General features: G+C 40.5%; 3 protein-coding genes across 4 annotated transcripts in view; 2 read left to right on the top strand and 1 right to left on the bottom strand.

Moving 5' to 3' along the window:
* Positions 1 to 13,490, top strand: part of cpamd8 (C3 and PZP like alpha-2-macroglobulin domain containing 8) — a 45,599-nt gene extending 32,109 nt beyond the window's left edge. For both annotated transcript variants that reach the window (XM_005734104.1, XM_005734105.1), the window contains 10 exons: positions 272 to 334; positions 4,313 to 4,575; positions 4,647 to 4,734; positions 7,119 to 7,193; positions 7,396 to 7,501; positions 7,891 to 8,001; positions 8,082 to 8,294; positions 9,713 to 9,784; positions 11,829 to 12,030; positions 12,474 to 13,490. In XM_005734104.1, the coding sequence (XP_005734161.1) occupies positions 272 to 334; positions 4,313 to 4,575; positions 4,647 to 4,734; positions 7,119 to 7,193; positions 7,396 to 7,501; positions 7,891 to 8,001; positions 8,082 to 8,294; positions 9,713 to 9,784; positions 11,829 to 12,030; position 12,474 (1,194 nt within the window). In that variant the 3' untranslated portion in view covers positions 12,475 to 13,490. The remainder of the gene's footprint in view (positions 1 to 271; positions 335 to 4,312; positions 4,576 to 4,646; positions 4,735 to 7,118; positions 7,194 to 7,395; positions 7,502 to 7,890; positions 8,002 to 8,081; positions 8,295 to 9,712; positions 9,785 to 11,828; positions 12,031 to 12,473) is intronic.
* A 906-nt stretch (positions 13,491 to 14,396) lies between these two features.
* Positions 14,397 to 17,181, top strand: cimap1d (CIMAP1 family member D). Its single transcript, XM_005734134.1, has 5 exons — positions 14,397 to 14,469; positions 15,270 to 15,335; positions 15,788 to 15,898; positions 16,389 to 16,502; positions 16,648 to 17,181. The coding sequence occupies exons 1-5, from the start codon at positions 14,397 to 14,399 to the stop codon at positions 17,133 to 17,135; spliced, it is 852 nt and encodes a 283-aa protein (XP_005734191.1). The 3' UTR covers positions 17,136 to 17,181.
* A 15-nt stretch (positions 17,182 to 17,196) lies between these two features.
* On the bottom strand, positions 17,197 to 20,263 carry cks2 (CDC28 protein kinase regulatory subunit 2). Its single transcript, XM_005734102.2, has 3 exons — positions 20,028 to 20,263; positions 19,684 to 19,811; positions 17,197 to 17,762 (listed from the first exon to the last, which is right to left on the bottom strand). Exons 1-3 carry the CDS (start codon positions 20,084 to 20,086, stop codon positions 17,719 to 17,721), a joined length of 231 nt encoding a protein of 76 aa, XP_005734159.1. The 5' UTR covers positions 20,087 to 20,263; the 3' UTR covers positions 17,197 to 17,718.
* Positions 20,264 to 20,541: the final 278 nt, after the last annotated feature.

Genomic DNA, 20,541 nt, shown 5'->3' with positions numbered 1-20,541 from the left:
GAGAGAGAGAGAGAGAGAGAGAAAGCGCTCCATCAGCCAGCTGGAGTGGTTCAGGTGAGAGTTCAGTAGGTTCTCTCTGCCAGGCATATTCCTCCACTGTGATTAGTAGTGTCATCTTAATTGGGGCAATTAAGGCCTGCTGGTTAGTAGCCAGGGAACCACAAGTGGCAGTGTAGCAGCCTACAGCATTCATTCACTTGATAAATGACTCATTCACCTCTCTCTGCCCCCCTGACTCTCTTTGTTTCTCCTCTCTCTCCCATTTTTTCAGATCCCCAGTATCCCCACAGGCCTTTTCGTCAGCGCTAAAGGAGAAGGCTGCTGTCTCATGCAGGTACTGTGCTACTACAGACACAGGCTCACACAAACACACATTTGCATTCTTGAAAATTGCCCAAAATTGAACTTTAATGCAATGCTTATTTCAGTGACTCACAGCAACACTCTGCCAGTAGGGGAAAGGCTCCATAACGCCTCAAATTCCAACATGAAATTTGAAATGATCTGGCATAATTTGGCCAGTTGTTTTGGGGTGTGTTGATCCCTGTTGTCTCTCCCTGTCTTGTCACAGACAAACAAAAGCCCCTTTTATAAACAGAAAGAGTTATTTTTCTTTGTAGACGATGACCGTGCCTCTCTTCTTATCACTCATACTCAAACATGTGTCTGCTTTAAAACTAAACAAGTTGTAAATGAAAAAGCATGTGCGATCAAAGATGTTTACAGTCCCATTTTCCGAATCCTGTATTTGAAATCTGACTTGATTTGAATGAGGCACTAGAGGATGTGGTGGTCGGCTTCCAGCTCTCTCCCCTCTGCACGGTTCCCACACACAAACATGTTTTTTTTCTTCACACCTCTCTCCCTCTCTGCTTTCCCCATATCCACACCTCTCCGTGAGTCACCACACCTCTCTGTCAGCCCCTGGGGCCAGCAGCACCTGGGCTCTAATGAAATACTTGAGCGGTCCTGCCTGTGTATGTGTTTGTAGGCATGCAATGAGTATGTGCAGTTGCCTCAGGAATATCATTTAGCAGCTCTGCTAGGGTCTCGGGTAACACTGAATGATTTATCAGAAATGTGGACAGTTCTGTTGAGAATAATCTTCTGTGAAATGAAAACGAGCATCAAAGCAGTGAATTGTCCGCAGGCTAAAATACAAGCTGCTGAATGCATTTCTGTTGTCCACAGAATATGATTTGCAGTTTATACTTTAAAGACCTTTTCTGCTTTCACTTTTTGATGTTAGAGGTTATAAAAGAAGGCGTCAAATTTTTTAACATTTTGTTACTTTTTTTTATTTTACTGACCGTGTTGGTATTTAAAAAAAAAAAAAAGTAAAGCTTCCATCCAAAAAGTGAAATAATTTGGTTGAAAACAAAAGGCTTCACCTCTGTAAGATCAAAGTTAATAAAGAGGAAATAATCAGATTTCACTTTTTTAGAATACACTTGAAATACGACAAGGACTACTAATCAAGATTTAATATCCGGATCACAAAGGAGCATTTGAAGTCTACAAGACCAACAGGTCACAGTCATACTACTGGCTTTATGAGACAGAACTGTTCTTAGGCATCAATGTTTTTCAGTTAGCATAAGGCACCTCGAGGAATAATAACATTACTATTTGCATTTATCATTAAACCTGTGGTATGGGAAAAGTGGTTGTTAGATTCAACTTGAGGGGAGCGTGAATGTCGATAACAGCTTTAATGGTTGTCCATTAAGCAACATAATGATACAGGGGAACGTTGGGGAAATACTAAAGTCAGCAGGCTTCATGAAATATGTGAGCTTTTACCATAATTTGGAAAATAGTTGCAAAATGATGGAAAAATGCAGTCATGGTAAAAATAAAGTACACTCAATTTCACTTCTAAGAGCTTACGCAACAGGACATAACGACATTCTGTTCTTTGGAAGGTCTTAAAATTGCGTAAACACAACCTCAGATGAACAACAAAACATGATGTATTACATCCGTCATTATTTAATCAAAAGCCAAAATGAAGAAGCAGTATGTAAAAAATGAAGTACACCTTTACTCCTTCCACGGGAATTAAGAAGGTGCTGCTAATCAGATGCAGTTGATTACTTGATCATCAGCAAGTGTGACCATGTTTGTAGAAGCAGAAGTTTTGGCAGTTTGGAGGTCTGGAGCATTCAGGTGTGTTCACGCAATGCCAGGAAGAAAAGTCATCAACAGTGATCTTGGAGAAGTAATTGTAGCTCCCCATCAATCTGGAAAGGGTTAGAAAACCATTTCCAAACAATCTTAAGTCCATCATTCTCCAGTGAGACATATAATTCACAAGTAGAAAAAAATTTAAACAATCTTCCCAGGAGTGAACATCCCAGCAAATTTGCTCCAAGATCTGACTATTCATTTCTCAGGGAAACAGTCCAAAAGTTGAGAGGTACATCTCAGACTCAATAGACCTCTGCTAGCATGTAAATGTTAAAGTTCGTGGCAGTACAGTTAGAAAAGGACTACCGTATTTTTCGGACCATAAGGCACACTGGATTATAAGGCGCATTAAGCGAAACAAAACAGTCAGATAAGTCAAACTTTACTCAACTCATTCTTCTTGCTTCCTCCACTTCTGTACCATTGATTCATTAATGTTGAATTCTTTGCCAGCTGCTCTATTCTCATGTTACTGCAGTATATTAATGACTAACCTCGTACTGTTGATGGATTATCTCAGTTGTTTTCCTGACTGAAGTTTGGTCTGTTTACAGCATCCTGCCATGCGATTGCATTTGTCCCTAACCATCGGGAACCCTCGCGTTAACTTTTATCGAGTGGTAAAAAGTTGGCGTTCATCCTCCAGCTTCACTGTGTTTGTGTTATGCTAACATAGCTGTGTCGCTAGCGATCACGTAGCACATCATTATATACCAGCTGGTCCAACTTCAGTAACCCTACAAAAGTGCTGTTTAGTTTTCTGTCTTGATTTATGTTGGAAGTGATAGCAGAGCTGTACCTTTTAATTTTTTCGGAAATCTCTCAGTCAGAACATGCTATATCGTGTTTAGGTGGAAACTAGCGAGCTAACTTATGCTAACTCTAACTCCATTAAATTTAATAAATTCTGTTTTCATGGATGCCTGGATGTTAAACTTAATTGTTACACCTGGTAAAGCAGCAACGCTGATCATTTTATTAAAGCTGAAAGAATTTAGACAGTTTTTAACTCTCAGTGATGCCGCAGTGTTCGTGCGACTTTGGGACCTGAACCCAGATTACTCCGCGAGGCTCCTGACTACGGTAGCCCTAATGCTCCGACAATCCATCAACCGGTGCAGCTTCGTAGCTTACCAAAGTCGTGCTAAAACATTTTTGACAGGTTTTTTTGAGCACCATGTACAACATAAAGTTGGTTCGAGGTCAGTAAGCAGAACCAGAAGTCATACATAAGGGGCACTGGATTATAAGGCACACTGTCGATTTTTTGAGAAAATTAAAGGATTTTAAGTGCACCTTATAGTCCAAAAAATACGATAAACAAGTGTGGCCTATTTGGAAGGGTTGCCAGGAGAAAGTCTTTTCTCTCTAAAAAAGCATGGCAGTACAGCTTACATGTATGTTTGCAAAATTCACCCAACGTCTGGAACAATGTCCTTCGGATGAAATGATACCAAAATGGAGATGTTTGACCCTCATGTACAGCACCATGTTTGAAGAAACCCACGTACAGGATAAACTCATACTGTAGATCATTGGTTAAATGATTGGCAAACAATATTTGTTTATCCAGACCTGCCGTGACTGTGGGGGGCTAGTCCAACCGGAATAGTATGGTGGGGGGAGTTTTGTTCTTCCGGTACTACCATTGTTTTTTGTCGTGTGCTGGAGTACGCATTAAAGTTTTACAGCGGACCAACATCCAGAGTGATCATTGGCTCGTCACATCACACGAGAGTGCTACACATACCAAGTGTTACGCACGGTGGTGGAGAGGTGATGACTTTGGCTTGTTTTGCAATCACTGAATCAACCATGAACTTTTTTGTATACTAAAGTATTCTAGCGTCAGATGTGAGGTGGGGTGTTCACACTCGACTTCTTGGTCTTGGCTTTGCTTTTATTTAAAAAAAAAGAATCACCTGTGTTGTTGGTCATCTGAGGTTGTATTTACCTCATTTTAAAAGGTGCTTTTATTATGTCCTGATAAGTAAAACCTTAGGATTGACAGAGGTTGTGCTTTCTTTCTACTATAACTGTAGCTCAGTGGTACAGACCCTGAAGCCACATTGCTAGCGTGCCTGATTTTCACAAATATCTCCTTCTCTCTGTGTGTCTGTAGATCGACGTGTCTTATAATGTACCTGACCCAGTTTCCAAGCCAGCCTTTCATCTCAAGGTGGATCTGAAAGAGCCTTTTCAGGAACGAAACCTGCAGCCCCTCTCCTCCTCCTCCTCTTCCCGTCATTCTACTTCACGATCCCGGAGCCGCGCTGACAACCGCTCTGAGCTTAACTGGAAGCGACGGGCACCCATTGACGATGATGACCCAGCAGCCCACCAGGACAAATTGGATTATCACATCTCATTAGAAGTTTGTGCAAGGTAAATGATTACCACACACTTACACACAGAGCTGGGGAAAAACATGTATTCATCGCCAATCCTTTGTCTAGGTGGCTTCATTCAGGCTCGTCTAACATGGCTGTCATAGAAGTACCCATGATTTCTGGTTTCCGAGCAGATGTCGAAAGTCTAGAGCGGGTATGTAATCGCACATGACCACACTTTAAAAGAGGCATTTAGCATTTAGCCATAGTGACTGACATATTGCTGGACAGGCAGGTAATCAGGTAGTTGACTAAACTGAAAAGAAGGTAGAAAGAGACAGATGCATCTTGAGGCCATTTAACAATAATGAGTATGTCATGGAATTGATCAAACCCCTTTGCAAACACCACGCTCACACGCTTCACAACCTTCACAACCAAACAGGATGCAACATTTAATTCACTCACATAAACAAACACACACATTTGAGATATTGTTGGGTTTTAGCGTAAATAGCACAGTGAAGCATTCTGTCCCGTGTTGTTTGACAGCACAGCTCCGGAAAACATCCTTCAGATAGAGGCAGGTCATTTAACTACTGCATGTTATGCAATATGTGCTGCTGAAATGTTATATTCATGTGTCTGCATGTGTGTGTATGTGTCTTGCTGATGGGGATCATTTTTAACTTGGAGGTTAAAAGTCGTCAGGCCTCTCTGGGCTTACGAGACCGTAGACATACACTTCACTAGGCCATGTGGGGTACATAGAAAACTTGTAAAGTGTAGAGTTGACAGACAGCATTATGCTGGATGGATGAAATAAGTAATGGAGAGTAAGGTAAATTTAAGGGCTGTATCAAGGTCAGCCCTCCAGCCACCAATCTGAAACTTGTCCCTCATTACTAGACAGTTATAGGGCTAAAGTCTGCAGGCTTCCACCTCCAAAAGAGCCACCTCTCTGGCTACCTGGAGAGATGTAAAACACACATACTCATACACACATAGTACTGTGAGTATATCAGTCATGACTGACCCGAGTTGTAGTGGCTAACAAGCTCAGTTTACACCCCTGGAGTTTTACTGCTGCCTGCCCGACTGCCACTTACATTCCTCAGTTTATGGTGGCAAGCTTGGCTTCTGCAGTGATGTCTAGTTGCATTCATTGATGCTGCAGTACTGAATGATTAGTCCAGTGACTGACTGGGAGCTGCCACAGCCATGGCCTCTTATCACCCAATATAATGAGCTTTCTTTAACAACCCAGGGCACTTTGGGGGTATAACATTTGAGCAATGGGCGTTCATGAGCAATTTTTGGTTATTATATAGACAAACAATGCTTTCGTAAACAGTGTGTAAGTGTGTGTGTTGTGGTGGCGCCAGCTCAGGCTGAGCACCTCATAAACCCCTGCTGTCCAAAGGCTGCCACCTCTGACAGAATGAAAATCCCCCGGTGGGGGGAATTAACTGCTGGGTCTCTATGCACACACTCTGATTCTTAATAAACAGCATCCTCGTCGGTCATTCATACCGTCCTAATTATTAGACCGTAACAAAAGCCAGGCCTGCCTATTTCAAATTCTTCCTTCCATATTTAGTGGTGAGTCGAATACAATTCTATTGCAGAGACAAATTTTTGTGACTATTAAGTTACGTACAGGCGAACGTGACACGTGGCAACAGTAACGTTGCATTCGCAAGGGGATGATGAATGCAAAAATCCCAAGAATACTGATGTTAAATGTTTTTTAAAACATATAGACATGAAAATTGCTCTTTGTGTGGTGATGTTAATGCAAAGTTTCATTCATATTGCCCCAGGGTACATACAGGAATATATACATACAAACCCTATGATCATTATAATAAGATGTTCATGTAAACATGATCATTTGTGCATAATTTAACTACTTAGAAAAAAGCCTTTCTGAGTCTTTTTCATTTTCCACTGTGGACATGACTTCATGATAGAGTGGGTATGGTTTGCATTTCTGTTGTTGCTCACACATGCCACACAATAATAGAAATTCTTTATATTCACTACAGTCATAATCTGTACAAGCAGAAAAGGGAGCATTTTAGTTAAATAATAATATCCTAGATGCACTGCAGTGTAGTGGTCACGGGGTTAACATAAGAACTGTGGGTTTTCTTTCATATTTGACATATTATATTTACTGGTCTGTGTACGGTAAACCTCGGTTGGCATGAGGTGGAGCTGTCCAGACTGCTGTGGTGCTGATTACTGCTAATGTCCTTTGTTAATGACTTCTCTGCATGTTCATATATAAATACTGGAGCTGTACATGTAGCTGACTTAGCTGGATGCCATGCATAATGCGTTTTTAAATTGACATTTTATAATCTTACTCGACTGCAATTTTAGAAAATCTAAACACGTTTTTATCAGGATCTGATAAAAAGGACCTTTAATTCTTCTCAATAGGTACAAAGGCAAGAGATATTCACAAACCCCTTCCAGCATTATAAAATCAACGTTATTAAACGTTTACTATTTTAAATGAGAATGTCAAGAGATCGAGGTTAATATTTGCGTATGAAGCTTGATTTCTTTATGTACTGTGCTGGTCAACAGCTGCTTATGGACAAGAGAGTCGGTCTGAAGAGATATGAGCTGAATGGGAGAAAAGTGTTGTTCTACTTTGATGAGGTGAGTGCAATCAAAATTCTTGATTGCTGCGTCTGATTTTGCACACCTGTTGCATCACTGTAAACACAAGATAAAAAGAACCTCTGATTTATTTATTTGGTTTTTTTAAGCAGGTTTAATAATACCCATGTTTGTGTCTGTATTCATGTGTATGTGGGCTAGGGTGCTTTCATAAGTCTTTCTCTGTTTCGACCTTTTGTAGATTCCCAGCCAGTGTATGACGTGCGTGGCCTTCCAAGCTGTCAGGGAGTACATTGTGGGCAAGACGGCGCCTGTTCCGGTCAAGATCTATGACTACTACGAACCAGGTGTGCCTCTGATGAATATTTTAACCCTTTAAAGCCTGAACTGTGAAATAATTGCCATAAAATTCATATTATTTGAAATTGGAGTGTTTATTGAACCTTTTGACAATAAATAAATACATATTAATATGCATGTATCATATTTGCTACATTCTCCTTTTTTTTTTGCAGTTTATTGCTTAAATATATTGTCTGATATATTACGACTTTTTTAATAGGGGAGAAAATCACACTGATGATGAAGAAGTCTTAAAAACTCTGGGCATTAAGAGCTTAAGTGCTCCTCTTTAAGGAGTTAAACAATTTTTTTATGACCTACTAATGGTGAGCTTCATTGTTTCATGTGTGTGGATGTGTGAACATGCTCGTGTGGGTCTGTGCTTGTCGTGCAGCTTTCGAGGCTACCCGGTTCTACAATGTTAGTGAGAGCAGTCCACTTGCACGGGAGCTGTGTGATGGACCTACGTGCAATGAGGTGGAAAGTTCAACCAATCAGTGGATAGGTGAGAAACATGTGCAGCGCTCCTAAAAGTGTGGAAAGGCCTCACTTTCATGAATCTAATGAAAAATTCTGTTTCTGCAGGTTTTGTGCAGGCGAACCAGTGCAACAATGTGTTTGGCTGTCTGGAGGAGGAGCGGTTTGAGCGCTGCACGTGCTACAGGGATTGCGGTTACGATGGGGATCCTGTTTGTGGGTCAGATGGGCAGCTCTACCAGAACCAGTGTCAGATGGAGGTCTTTGCCTGCAGAAATGGCACAAGAATCAAGCAGGTTCCGTTGTCCCAGTGTCCAGACGGTAAGAGCTCTGTCATCACGCATCATCTCATCTGTTCACAGATTCTGGACCGCTTTGTTTAACCTTAGTTTTTTTTTTTTTTTGCCTCTAATAGTGATGTTTGCACAATACCATAGCCAAGCTGCAGACCAAAGACTCTCCCAAATCCTGGATTTGTAGTGATTAAAATAGGTCTGGTTCCTGTTGACATTTGTTTCCACCCAATGGCTGAACAAACATTTGAGCAATCGCAGTTTAGGCAGTGGTAAGAATAGATCCGTCATGTCTGTTCATCAAAAATGTATTTCAAGTTTTTGCAAGTCCACATGTTAAAAAGTTGTGAAAACATCCTCTGCCAAGTTCAGTATCAACAGAAAATGTCACAGACCAGATTTATACCTGACTCGCATCACAAAGGTTGGCTGAATGAATGATCCAAAACTACTGTTAAATTATTGTGTACATGTCCACATTTCTCTCTGTTCTGGAAGAGAAATGTCACAGAAATAGACAAATTTCAGTTAATATAAAGCATGTGTCATTTCATTTCTCTATACAGTTAGTGGTCTGTGGCTCTCGGGCATTAACAGCGTGCCCCAGTGTATTTTTCCTTAACTGTATGTGTTTTTCCCAATTCTCATTGTAGGTTAATGGGCTCATATGAATGTGTAATCCTCATTTTTTCCTTTATTTTTATTTGCGTCTGTTCATGTACACATGCCTCTGTGTATGCAGTGATCTGAGTTTGGGAAACAGCTGTTCAGGTGTTGAGCTGATTACTGAATGAGTTTGGGGTTTTTTTTGGGGGGGGGGGGGGGACTACCCATCGCACCCCAACCCCCCACCCCCACCATCCTCTCTCACTCGCTGCTGTATTACAGGGCTCCCTCCAAATGACAGAGTGCTTTTGTCCAGCCTTTGAAATCCTTGTCACATTCCTTTCCGACGCACAGCCCAACAACAAAGGAGCCTTCATGTTGTGGAGCAGATTGGGGAAAAGGCATAGACAAAACTGTGGTGGGAAAAGACCTCAGTTTGTGCCAAGTCGTTCATGCTAGAGATTATCAAAAGGATTGTATTTTTTTGTTTAGGGCCCTCTGACCTTGTTTGTTTGTGTACAGTTGTGCGAGGGAGATTCATGCCACCGTTTCCCAGTTTTGAAAAGGAAAAAGATATGATTTGCTTCCACACATGGCCTCCTGGCCATGCTTTGGCCCCTGCTATTTTTGGATAGATAGAATTTAGTGCGAGCCTCTGTTCAGACTGAGTGTGCATCATTGTCTTGCCAAGAAGTGTTGCTCAGTGGGGTGGATAATGCTTCTGGCCAGTATTTAGATTATGCAACAAAGAAACTCTGTTGAATTCATTACTTGTTTTTTAGGTGCTGTGGCAGCCACATAAATGTGAATAATCTAACATGTGTCTGTTTATACTTCCAGTGAAGACCACGGAGGACAGGCAGCCAATAGTGAGTCAGGAAACTGAGCAACCCTCAGTGCCTGTACACACAGGTAGCCTTCCATATCACACCTTTTCCCCACTTACACAGCTTTGCATTCTTTCATCTCCTCTCTGCACTTTCTATGCATTTTTTCTCAAACTCCTAGTTTGTCTTAGAGACAAAGCTTTGCTTTTTTTTTCTTGTTTTCCTTCATTATTTACATGTTTTAAAGAGCCGAAAGCAAATCTAAATCTTAAATCTACTGACTAATCCACTTTTGCTGCCATTATAGGTGAAACTCTATTTCTATGTTAACTAAATGTAAATGCAGTGGGCAGTGAGCAACCCCGTGTTTGTGGCACATTGGAGTTTGCAAGGGCAGGGAAGAAGAAAGGATTTAAGACCAGGATGAAAAGGTTGAGACAGTGTGTAAGGGCAGTAAAGCTAAAAAGGAGAAAAAAGAGTGAAGGGGACGACCAGGAGATGGGATCAGAAAAGAGAAAAGGAACAGGGTCAGTGGGAGAGTATAGGAAAGTAGATATGCAGGTGGGGCGTACGGCAGCACATTCCCCTGCCACCACGTCGTGTTTTTACAGTCTGTGTGATAAATAGGTGGATCGTTTTCAAACAGCCGGCTTGATTGTTGCTCTGTCATGAGCTTAGATCAGCTGCCATTTTCAGGGAGGCAGCCAGAAAATTCCTGATAGGATGTTTGGCTGTGCGTGCAAGGAGGATGTAGCTGTGTTACATTTGGCAGTGCAAGCATAAAAAAAAACCAGTCATTCACAAGCTGCAGGAGCGTGTACTTGCATACTGTGTGCGCACACTGCATGCTGTTATATGTACATGATTTTAAACTCGGCCTGCATGAAAGTCTGAGTTGCCTACAGGTGTGTGTGTGTGTGTGTGTGTGTGTGTGTGTGTGTGTGTGTGTGTGTGTGCACGCGCACGCACCCCGTGTGGCACAGCCTGCACTGACTTGTTGCTGAGCCCGCTACCCTCGGTAGCTGCAGTTCACAAAGCTTCTCTCACTCAAAGGTCTCCTTAGTACAAAAGCCAATGCTTCACACTCACCACTGGAATGTTGTTTCGCACTTACACAAACACACACACATATCTATACGTGCACACATAACGCATACACTTCCTGCATGTCCATACAGGCAGATATTTGCCCACACACAGAGACACACGTGCACACTCATCTAGAATAAGATAACCCTGGGGTGATTAGATTGAATAAGTACTGTAAAAACACTGTCATTGTAAACCATTAGAATGTTCACTACATGCCAGATAAGTGCACCGAGAGTGTAATGGGTGAATGTGAGTCTTGCCATGAACCTGACAGTTTCCAGTGTAACAGCGGAGGACGCTGGAGCTCTGGAATTAGCTTCCTTGTGCAGACTTGTCATGTCGGTGACCTTCTGCCAGAGGACAACATACAGTAGAATACCTATACAGGCATTCCTTCAGCTGATTTTTGGTCATCATACATAAAAAAATTTTTGGTTACAGACTTTACAAAATTCCCACATCATATTTGTCTTAAATTTGTTTAACTCTCACCATATGTGCTGCAGGCCTCAAAGAAGGAAACTCTGATTGCAGGCTACTCAGAATAAAGCGAACTTTCATAAAGCTATACCTTGAAAAGACCGATTCAAGCCTAGCACGCTTATACGAGGAGACAACATTTTAAGCAAGGTGCGACCCCTGCTGTGTGTGATGTGGTATTGCTCCTCAAGAGGTCCAGATGTGCAGTATATTAGAGGTGTCCTGTGGAGCTGTCTCGCAAGCCAGCAGGGTTAGGTTTAGATTTAGTTTTGCTAGCCAGGATTACGATCTGCATCCTGCAGGTCTAAAAACATTTTTCTTTCTCACAGTTTACATCACTATTTACTTCTTAAAAGTCTTCCTCATCCCTGTGTTGAAACATTGATATGTTTTTCGTGGCACATTACCACCCCCTGTAGTTTAGTGTAGGAGTACAACACCAACTATATATATATTCACATCAGGACAGATTTTTAGAGTATCCATGACAGCCAGAACTTTCATTTTTATCTCGCCTACCTTGTCTCTGTGTTTCTCACTAACCCTGTTCTCTCCAGGCGAAGAGGAGCAGGGCTCTATGGCAGAGGTGTCCTACTACTCCTATGAATACGACCCAGACTCTGATCCTTTCCTTGCTGATGCAGAGGGAGGGGACCATTTTGATCTTCCTGAAGGCGGCAGGGGTGTGGAGCATAACGTGCTCCTGCCAGTAGATTCCCAGCTACCCACACTGGACACAAAAAACACCCCTGAGCGATGGTATGAGCTACATCTTTGATGTATTTGTTTAACAGACTTTGGATTAGTAGACCTCTCTGATGTTTTCTAGGTATCTGGAAGAGTCTGTTGTGGATATTCATCTTTGGTAATAATGTTAAAGGAATAAAAAAGCAGTTGTACATCTCCCAATATTATGTCTCCACAGACTTCAGCAAGACTTTCCCCTATAAAGAGGACATTTAATCTCCCCTGTTCCCAAATGACACCTCGGTATATATCAATAAAGTGGTTTGATGACCATTAGCTTTCCAGTTTTTCCAAGGGTAGCTGCACAGGGAGAGACTGTCCTCACTTACTTTTGATAAAAACCCAGTCACTTTGTTTTAAAGGCTTCAAGAGTTACTCCTAGGAGGCTTTCAAGGGATAAAGAGTTAAAGATGATCCTTTAAAGAACATATGTTCTGTTTTCTTGTCATCTACAGAAACACTCCCAGAGTGAAGCCATACCCACCTCCGAATTGTACATTATTTGTGAATATGCTAGTGAATGGAAAGAGAAGAGAGACTTGCTGAAAGGAAGACATGGGGGGGTCTGGAGAATGAGTGTTTGACCTTGTGTGAGTCAGAGTGGATGCATTTATAAGCCTGTGTGTGCGCTTGGATGTGACTGTGTACGTTTTTCATTAAGCTAGTATCCTCCAGACTTGTATTTTTCTTCCTCTAGACTCCTAGTAATCAATAGGCACAATATCATATTTGTTAATCACTGTACTGCCTTAATAATCACTAGAAGAAATAATCAAGTATTTATGTTTGTAATTACACCTGATGTTATGCAGCGTATTTTGTTATATTTTCTATCTGTGGTATTTATTTTTAGATAGAGATCATATCATTTTTATTTTCTAAGTCGCCCCCTCAGTACAATCTACCTGCCCCTTGTGGATTTTTAAGATGTATGCTATACTATCCAAGGCATTTTTCTTTTTCTTTCATAGCAAGCTTTAACCCAGTTATTGCAATGTTTGATGAAATTCCTCTTCTGGTATCCTGCTGGAAAACAGACATATGCTAACCATATGCTTTACGGAAACATAAGCTGAAATGTTTTTCATTTTAAAGATTTTTGGGGGGCATTTTTGTCTTATTAGACAGCAGAGTAGAGATTGACAAGAAACACAAGGAGGCAGAAGGGGACTGGCATGCAACAAAGGCCTCTGGCCGACTCTGACTTTACAGTTCGACCCAGCTGTAGTGTTTCTGAAACTATTCTGCCAAGATACCAGCTTCTCCTCTCACCATTGAGATTTGATTGTACAGCTCATAAGCTATTTTGTTTTTTTGTTCAATTTTGATCTTTGAAGCAGTCAAGTTAAAAATATTAAAGAATAATAAAGAATGAAGTTTTGATTTCTGTAAAAGTACCAAATTTGATCAAATGTAACCCAGATCGATATCAAATATTGTGATTTTTAAAACAAATGAGAATAAAATTTGTATGCAGTTTAGGCCTTTGGTTTTGTTACTTCACTACCTGTGTTTCTCCAACTGACTCACTGAGATATCTGCATCTGCAGCACAGTACGTGTCTCTTTTTTCAACTAGCAGAGCTGCAGTGCAGTTCTTTATGAGAGATGTGTTGCTCCATTTCCCTTAAATGGACGGTGAAGTCAGCAGTCAACTGTATTATACTCAGCTGTTTCAAAGGGCCTTCTGCTTTCACTCTCTTATTCCTTGTATGTAGCTGCATTAGAGACAGAAAGCATGTTAGTGTGTGTGAATTTGTACCGAACTGCATAGAATAGAATAGAATAGAATAGAATAGCCTTTATTGTCATTGTACAGAGTACAGCAAAATTGGAGTGCCACTCGCTTGGTGCAAGATTCAATAATAAATATAAATGTAAAATATAAAAAGTACAATAAAACAATCGCAAGTATTCAAACAATAGTAAATAAGATATATACAGGATAGCAGCATACTTGCACATGTTTGAGCCTTAATGTGTTGGTGTTATTTAGGTTGCCAAAGGAGGGCCCCCCCAGGAGAGAGTTAAAGCCTGTGAAAGTTTAATGTTTGCTTACTGCACGTCACTTGTCGACCCTCTCGGTTACAGTTGTCTCTGGAAACTGGCAGCTCAGGCCTTTAAACCGAATCAAATCAACACATAACTGTGTCTGGAAAGTGTGCTTGGCTCGAGGTTAAGGTTGATAAATCAGGGGGTTGTTAATTCACTGTGTATTCCATCAGTTCAACGGGAGATGCCAAAATACAGGTTCATGTGTGCTGCACTACATTTGACTCTGGTTTGGGGTTTTATAGCGTGTACTCTGCATCAAAGCGTTGCTGTGCTTGTCCGTTCATCTTCTCTCTGCGTTCGTACTTACAGAAATAATATAAAGCCATGTGGCTGCACTGTATAGAGATCTGGTACCGTCAGCAGCGTGAGGCCAAATTTGAAGTTATCAAACTGAGCAGTGACAGCTGATGTAGCTGCTCATTCTGAATGGAAAACTTTGTTCTTGTTGTGACAACGAGGCAGCGGTGCAGGGGACCAGGCTGCAGCAAGCAGTCTCCGTGGCAACTGTACGCATGGCTGAAGAGTGATATTGCGTCTCCACGCTGTGATGAGCAGAAAGAGTCAAAAGAGAAAGGACGGAGAGGGGGATCTTGGTTTCATGGTTTGCGGGGGGAGCGAGCTAGCGTTACATGAGAGTGAATCGGAGTGATGACATTGTTTCTAAGTGCCAGCTGAGTGCACCTATACACCTACCCCCATGGAGGAAGGGCTAATGACCTGTCCAAGCATCCACTGATGAAGCATTTGGACAAAGGGGCAAACGGGCAGACAGAGTAAACCCTATCCAGGGTAGATCCTCCTCTGTTGTTGACACTTTGACAAGCATTATAGGTCTCAGGTTTCCTGATTGCTTTGGAGGAAATTGGTGATTGATCCTAGATCAGGCAGGGTTCTGGGTTTCTAAAGTCACCTGGGGCTTTGGTGATGCTGGATCAAGAGGAAGCACAGATGTCTAACAAAAAAGAAACAGACAATAGACCAAGAGCAGCCTGAATGAAGGAATCACTTGCGCCTCTGAATCTGATGACTGAATTTCCTGAAGCCTGCCTCACTTTTAGCTGAAAAGGGACATTACCTGTGCAAAGACCCCAGTTCAGCTATTTTTATTTATTTATTTTTAAATGGTTTTACGAGCATATAATGCCCAGAGCAATCTGATACTTCTATAGAACCACTACCATTGCTGGACTCCTGAAGTAACTATCAATTCTGCAAAGAGTAAGATGGAGAAAAAATACCCAGTAATTGCTGGACGAGAAAAAGGTAAGTCATCGTGAATAATGATCATGGTTCTTTTTTTAAATGTAAATTAATATTTACAAATAAATATCAGTAGCTTAATATACTGCAGTTAAGCAGAGTGGGTCGTTTTACAGTGGGCAGACCTGTCAGGACTTGCTCCACTCTGTGAAAAAATGCTCCCACCTTGTTAGCTGTTTGACATAGTGTGCATAATAGTGTTTCATTCAAGGCTGAAAACTGGAAGGCTAATCTCTAAAATTCACATGAATATTAATTTGTATTGTCTAGTTATCTTAGGCAAAATTATACAGACCTTATTTGCAGAGAACCTTACATAAAGCTGCGTTCACAATCAAAGGAGCCACTGTCACTTTAGAATTTTCCACATGTATGATTTTTGTAAACTGGATGTAATTTAAGACACTTGTATTTTGAGGTTATGGCAACTTTGTGACATCTTCTGCTGTTTCAAGGGCCTGGACCTGGTCGCTATGGGCTTCCTCCCACTATTGGATTTATTGGCCATGACTTCACAAAGTCAACTAGCCCTGCCTACACTTTCCATGGAAGGATGACTGATAATAGTGAGCCCCGCTCTTGCTTTATGGTTTATCAGAAGTGGGTACTTTGAGGGCTAGTTTTCAAGTTTAACTTAAAGCTAACTAAAGTTTTACTTTTTTTTTTGCAGATTTTTTTCTTTTTATTTATTCTATGACTAACTAAATAACGCCATTTTTTTGTCAAACTGCTGATTTAGGACACAAATTAGCTGAAAGCATTACAGTCACCAATACACACGTTTCACAGAATTTGTGTACAGTAATTTATAATGTTTATGTCTTTGTTTTCACAATGATTTCCTCTCCTGTAAAAATGATCTCACAAAAATTTCCGTTTGGTGTGATGTCAAATTCAACCACTAGGTGGAGACAAGACGTTTTTCTTCACTTTTTGTTATTTTTTTTAAACTGCATCTACAGATTTTCAGGATCAAATCAAACTAAGCAAAAAGAATGAAAAGAAGTTTACTCTTTAAAAATATACATTTGTAATTATCCAATTAATTTTTAACAGTGTATAGTGTTGACTCCAGTCCAGGGCCTCAGTATCACATTGATGCAAGAATCACTCGATTTGGAAAGGATGGCACACCTGCATACTCAATGCTGGGTAAAGTCAAAGCCCAGAGTAAGTATGCTTTCCTTCATTATTGGAGTTTATTTTAAAATTAATTGTGACATATTGTATATCAGTCAGATCAATAGATTAGTGAAGAAAACATGTACTTTTGACTCTTCTGGAGAACCCCATGTGATTGTCTTCTGCTCACTAGAGGAGCTTTTCCACACACCAGGACCCGGTGCATACAGCCCTGAGAGAGCCCCACCATGCAACCTGCAGCGCAGACCTCCATCCTACACCATGGGCTCTCGCACACACTACCGCAGTGTTGACTCGGTCCCAGCTCCCAACAAGTACTCTCTACCGCCACTTATGGGCGCTCAAGTCCCAAACAAGGCATCCAGTGCAAGCTACACAATATCAGGTGGTCTCAGCATAGGGGGACCATCTGAGGATTTAGCCAAGACTCCTGCGCCTTGCAGATACAATAGTACAGACCCAAATGTTTATCTGCTCCGACGGCCAGCGTTTTCCATGTCGGGACGTCACAGTTTACCCAGAGATGGCACCAAGAAACCAGGTCCAGGAACATATAATCCAGAGAAAGTTACAGTCCACAAGGCCCGGGCACCAGCCTACTCCCTGGGTATCAGACACTCAGAATTTGTTACTCCACTTATTGTCAATATTTCTGACTAAACAGTCATCTGAGAGAAAATTACATCATCCTTCAATTAAATAAAAAGAAAAGCAGCAAGTATTAAGGAATTAGCATATTTTATTTGTCCAGTATCAAAGAACTTGACAAATCAACCATAACGGAGAGCCAAATGTATATCGAGAAATAACATATGCACATAAAATACATACATTCAAGGAATTATCAAGAAATGTTTTAACAAAAATGTTAGGGATGTCATTGGTTTGAGCAAAATAAAATCATATGCTCATATGGCCATTAAGTAAATAGATCAGTCTTGACAACATTACACCTAAAGATAAAAATTTTTTGTTAAATTGTACAATTGACAGGCAAACTTCCACCTTCAAATTGTTTTAAGTTATCATTCACAGTGAAAACAAGACATTTTTGTCTCTCATAACCTCTAAAAACTGAGGAAATTTGAATGAAGAAACACAAAAATATATACACACAAAACTACAGGGCATCTACACAATATATCACAACACATATAGATTTATGTGCAGGACAGATATAGGATCGAAAGACAATACATATCAGCAGAGGAGATAGCAGGTATTTTAACAGACAGCTTCCCCTTTAATCCTTTGGGAGAGGCCTTCTGAAAAGCAGTATGTGTGGCTCTAGGGAGTAAAGCAAGAAAGGATCTGTCAGCATCATCAGTAAGTCATCAAACACAGTCAAGCCTACAGCTGTACGTCGTCTACACCCAAATTTGATCGCGGCCAAATAATGCAATGTAGAAGCTGTACAATGACAGATTCAATTCTTATGTCAACTTTAGCACAATACTCATATGCTGTTGAAAGTATATTGAAGGGGTTTCAAACACAGGGGCCAAATCCAGCTCAGCAAATGCAGAGCCAAGTCAAAATTTTGTTATCAACTTTTTGAAATTGAAAAAATAAGAATTTTGAGTTAGTAAGTCAAAATCTTGAGACAATAACCTGAAATTTTAGACTTAGAGCTTTTTATTGTCATTGTGCAGTTTCTTGCACAGTGAAATTGGGTAGCTGGACCACAAAGGTGCAAAAATAAGAAGAGAAAACAATATACAACAAGGGGGGAAATAAATAAGAAAATAAAATAAAAAGCAATATATGTATACATATATGCGAGTGAAACTATATACACATGCTGTATGCGTAAGAAACATTGAAACAGAAACATTGTGGGTCTGTATACAAGGGCAATTATAAAATATAATAATTGAAATGGTATGGATGTCAAAAAAACGTTCTTATGTTTGTTTATTTTTACCAACAATAACAAGGTTCTATAGGGTAATTATTAAATGTTTTTAGTCAGTAAAACACCTTGCCGTTACCAGCGTTTCTTCACATGACTGATAATTTATGGACATTTAATTCATTTTGCTTGGATCATAAAAAACCAAACAAACACAAAAAACCAAACAAAAAACCCCCAATATTGCTTCTTTCCAAAAAAATTAACATTTAAATCTTCTCTAATTTTGTATATTCACTGTGATCTACACATTTTAATATATCTTCCTGGGAACCAAGGAAAAAAAGAATCTTCCCATTGAACTTTTTTGTGATTACCATCCTCTTTGGAGCTAAAAGAGGCCACCCAAACACATGGGATATCAATGGAAAGCCCAGAATGTCCTCCATTTAGTCCCTCAGGACTTAGTAGTATAGCTCAAATAAGTCAAAAGATATAGACCAAAAACAAATGCCCATTACAAAGGACATAAATGAATAGGCTGGTTCTCAGGAGGATGTGTCATAATGGTACTGGCTGTTTTTAAAACAAACAAACAAACAAACAAACAAACAAAACAAAACACCTTCTTGAAATTGTGCTTATTTTTCTTACAGTTTCTCAGGGTCTCAACCATCTCTCCTGTGGATGTACTACTTCTTACCCACACAAGATCAAACTAGGCTCTTATGAGTTTGGCCCTGATATAGGGTCACCATGAAAATCACCCTGATATAGTCATCCCTCTTCTTTGATACATATACCAGGAAGAGATCTGTTCATAATGGCCAATAGAATACACACCATGTAAAAAGGCTGAGCTAAAGCTAAAGGCTTCAGCGTAGAGTGAGCAATGTTATGGCCTGTAAATGGTAAGTGGCCTGTATTTGTATAGCGCTTTACACTACATTCAGTCATTCACACATTGGTGATGGCAAGCTACAATGTAGCCACAGCTGCTGTGGGGCGCACTGACAGAGGGGAGGCTGTTATAGCTTCTTTTTTTTTTTTATAATAGCAACCCTGATCATTCCCTGGAGACACTTTCCTACTCAAGTGACAGTAAACAGATGGTGAAATGTCTGGTTTAAAACAAAAAAAGAAAAGAGCCCTAAAACACATATTTGCTTTTACTGTGCTTCATAGTTTTCCAAAGGTTTGACAAATACACAGAAACGTGGTATTTTCACCACCTTAGATTCAAAGAATGATGACGTCAATTTGTAGTTCTTTAGATGCACACATGGGCGTCTGACTTAATTTTCAAGACAAGACTGAGGAAAATGTGAACTTATCCTTCACACCGTGATTACTGACCTGGTTTATGGATCATGTAGTGAATCCAGCCCTGGCTCTGTTGGACTCCAAGTCCTCTCCACTCTTCTTCTGTCATCAGGTGGGAGGAGGGCACCAGTTTGGACAGCTGCTTAGGAAGCACAACATGCCTGAGGATGGAAATATAACAAACATATTGTTAATTGCCTACTAGGGGTCAGACAGTTTATTTTGATATATTTTAATATCAACTGCTAACGCTAACACAAGAAGTCTCAATTTACAGCGGCAATAAGTTATCTCCACCACGTTCAAAAGCTACTTTGACCTTAGCTAATTACCCGAACTAAATTAACGGACTCTTGAAAACGTTAAAAACACAATACCTGTACTCGAAGTCGTCATCGGTGTACTTGTCAGAATAGAAAATCTGTTTTTTCGACATTTTCAGTTGACAAAAGCAACAAAACTGAGCTTCAAAGAGCTGATATTGGATAATGTGAACCAAATATGTTCGCTAGCAGTATCTACAAGCTCAACGAACTACTGTCATCTGCCGCTGTTTTCTGGGGATGATTCAAACCCCAACGGTTACCCGCACTCCCCTGATTGGTCAAAGCAGCAGCACGCGGACTTAACAGGATCGTCTATTCAAAGAAAGATGACTCCCTCCGCAAGGAAAACACAACCCTTGAGGCGAAGCGCTATCGCGATAGAATTTGTACATTTAACGGTATATTAGGAATGGCTATATATAAGATTAAAAAAAAAATACGTTTTAGATTTTTTAAACCCAAGGTTTGTGTTGTATTTTGAAAAGTTTGTGGTCGTTTTGTCAGATATGTTGAGAAGTTGACACAGTAAAAGATCTTCGGCTCTCAATTATCTCTGCTACGTAGT

Source organism: Pundamilia nyererei, unplaced genomic scaffold, assembly GCF_000239375.1.
Source record: "Pundamilia nyererei isolate P.nyererei 1_Seehausen unplaced genomic scaffold, PunNye1.0 scaffold00056, whole genome shotgun sequence".
NCBI lineage: Eukaryota > Metazoa > Chordata > Actinopteri > Cichliformes > Cichlidae > Pundamilia > Pundamilia nyererei.
This window is presented reverse-complemented; position numbering and strand designations above follow the sequence as displayed.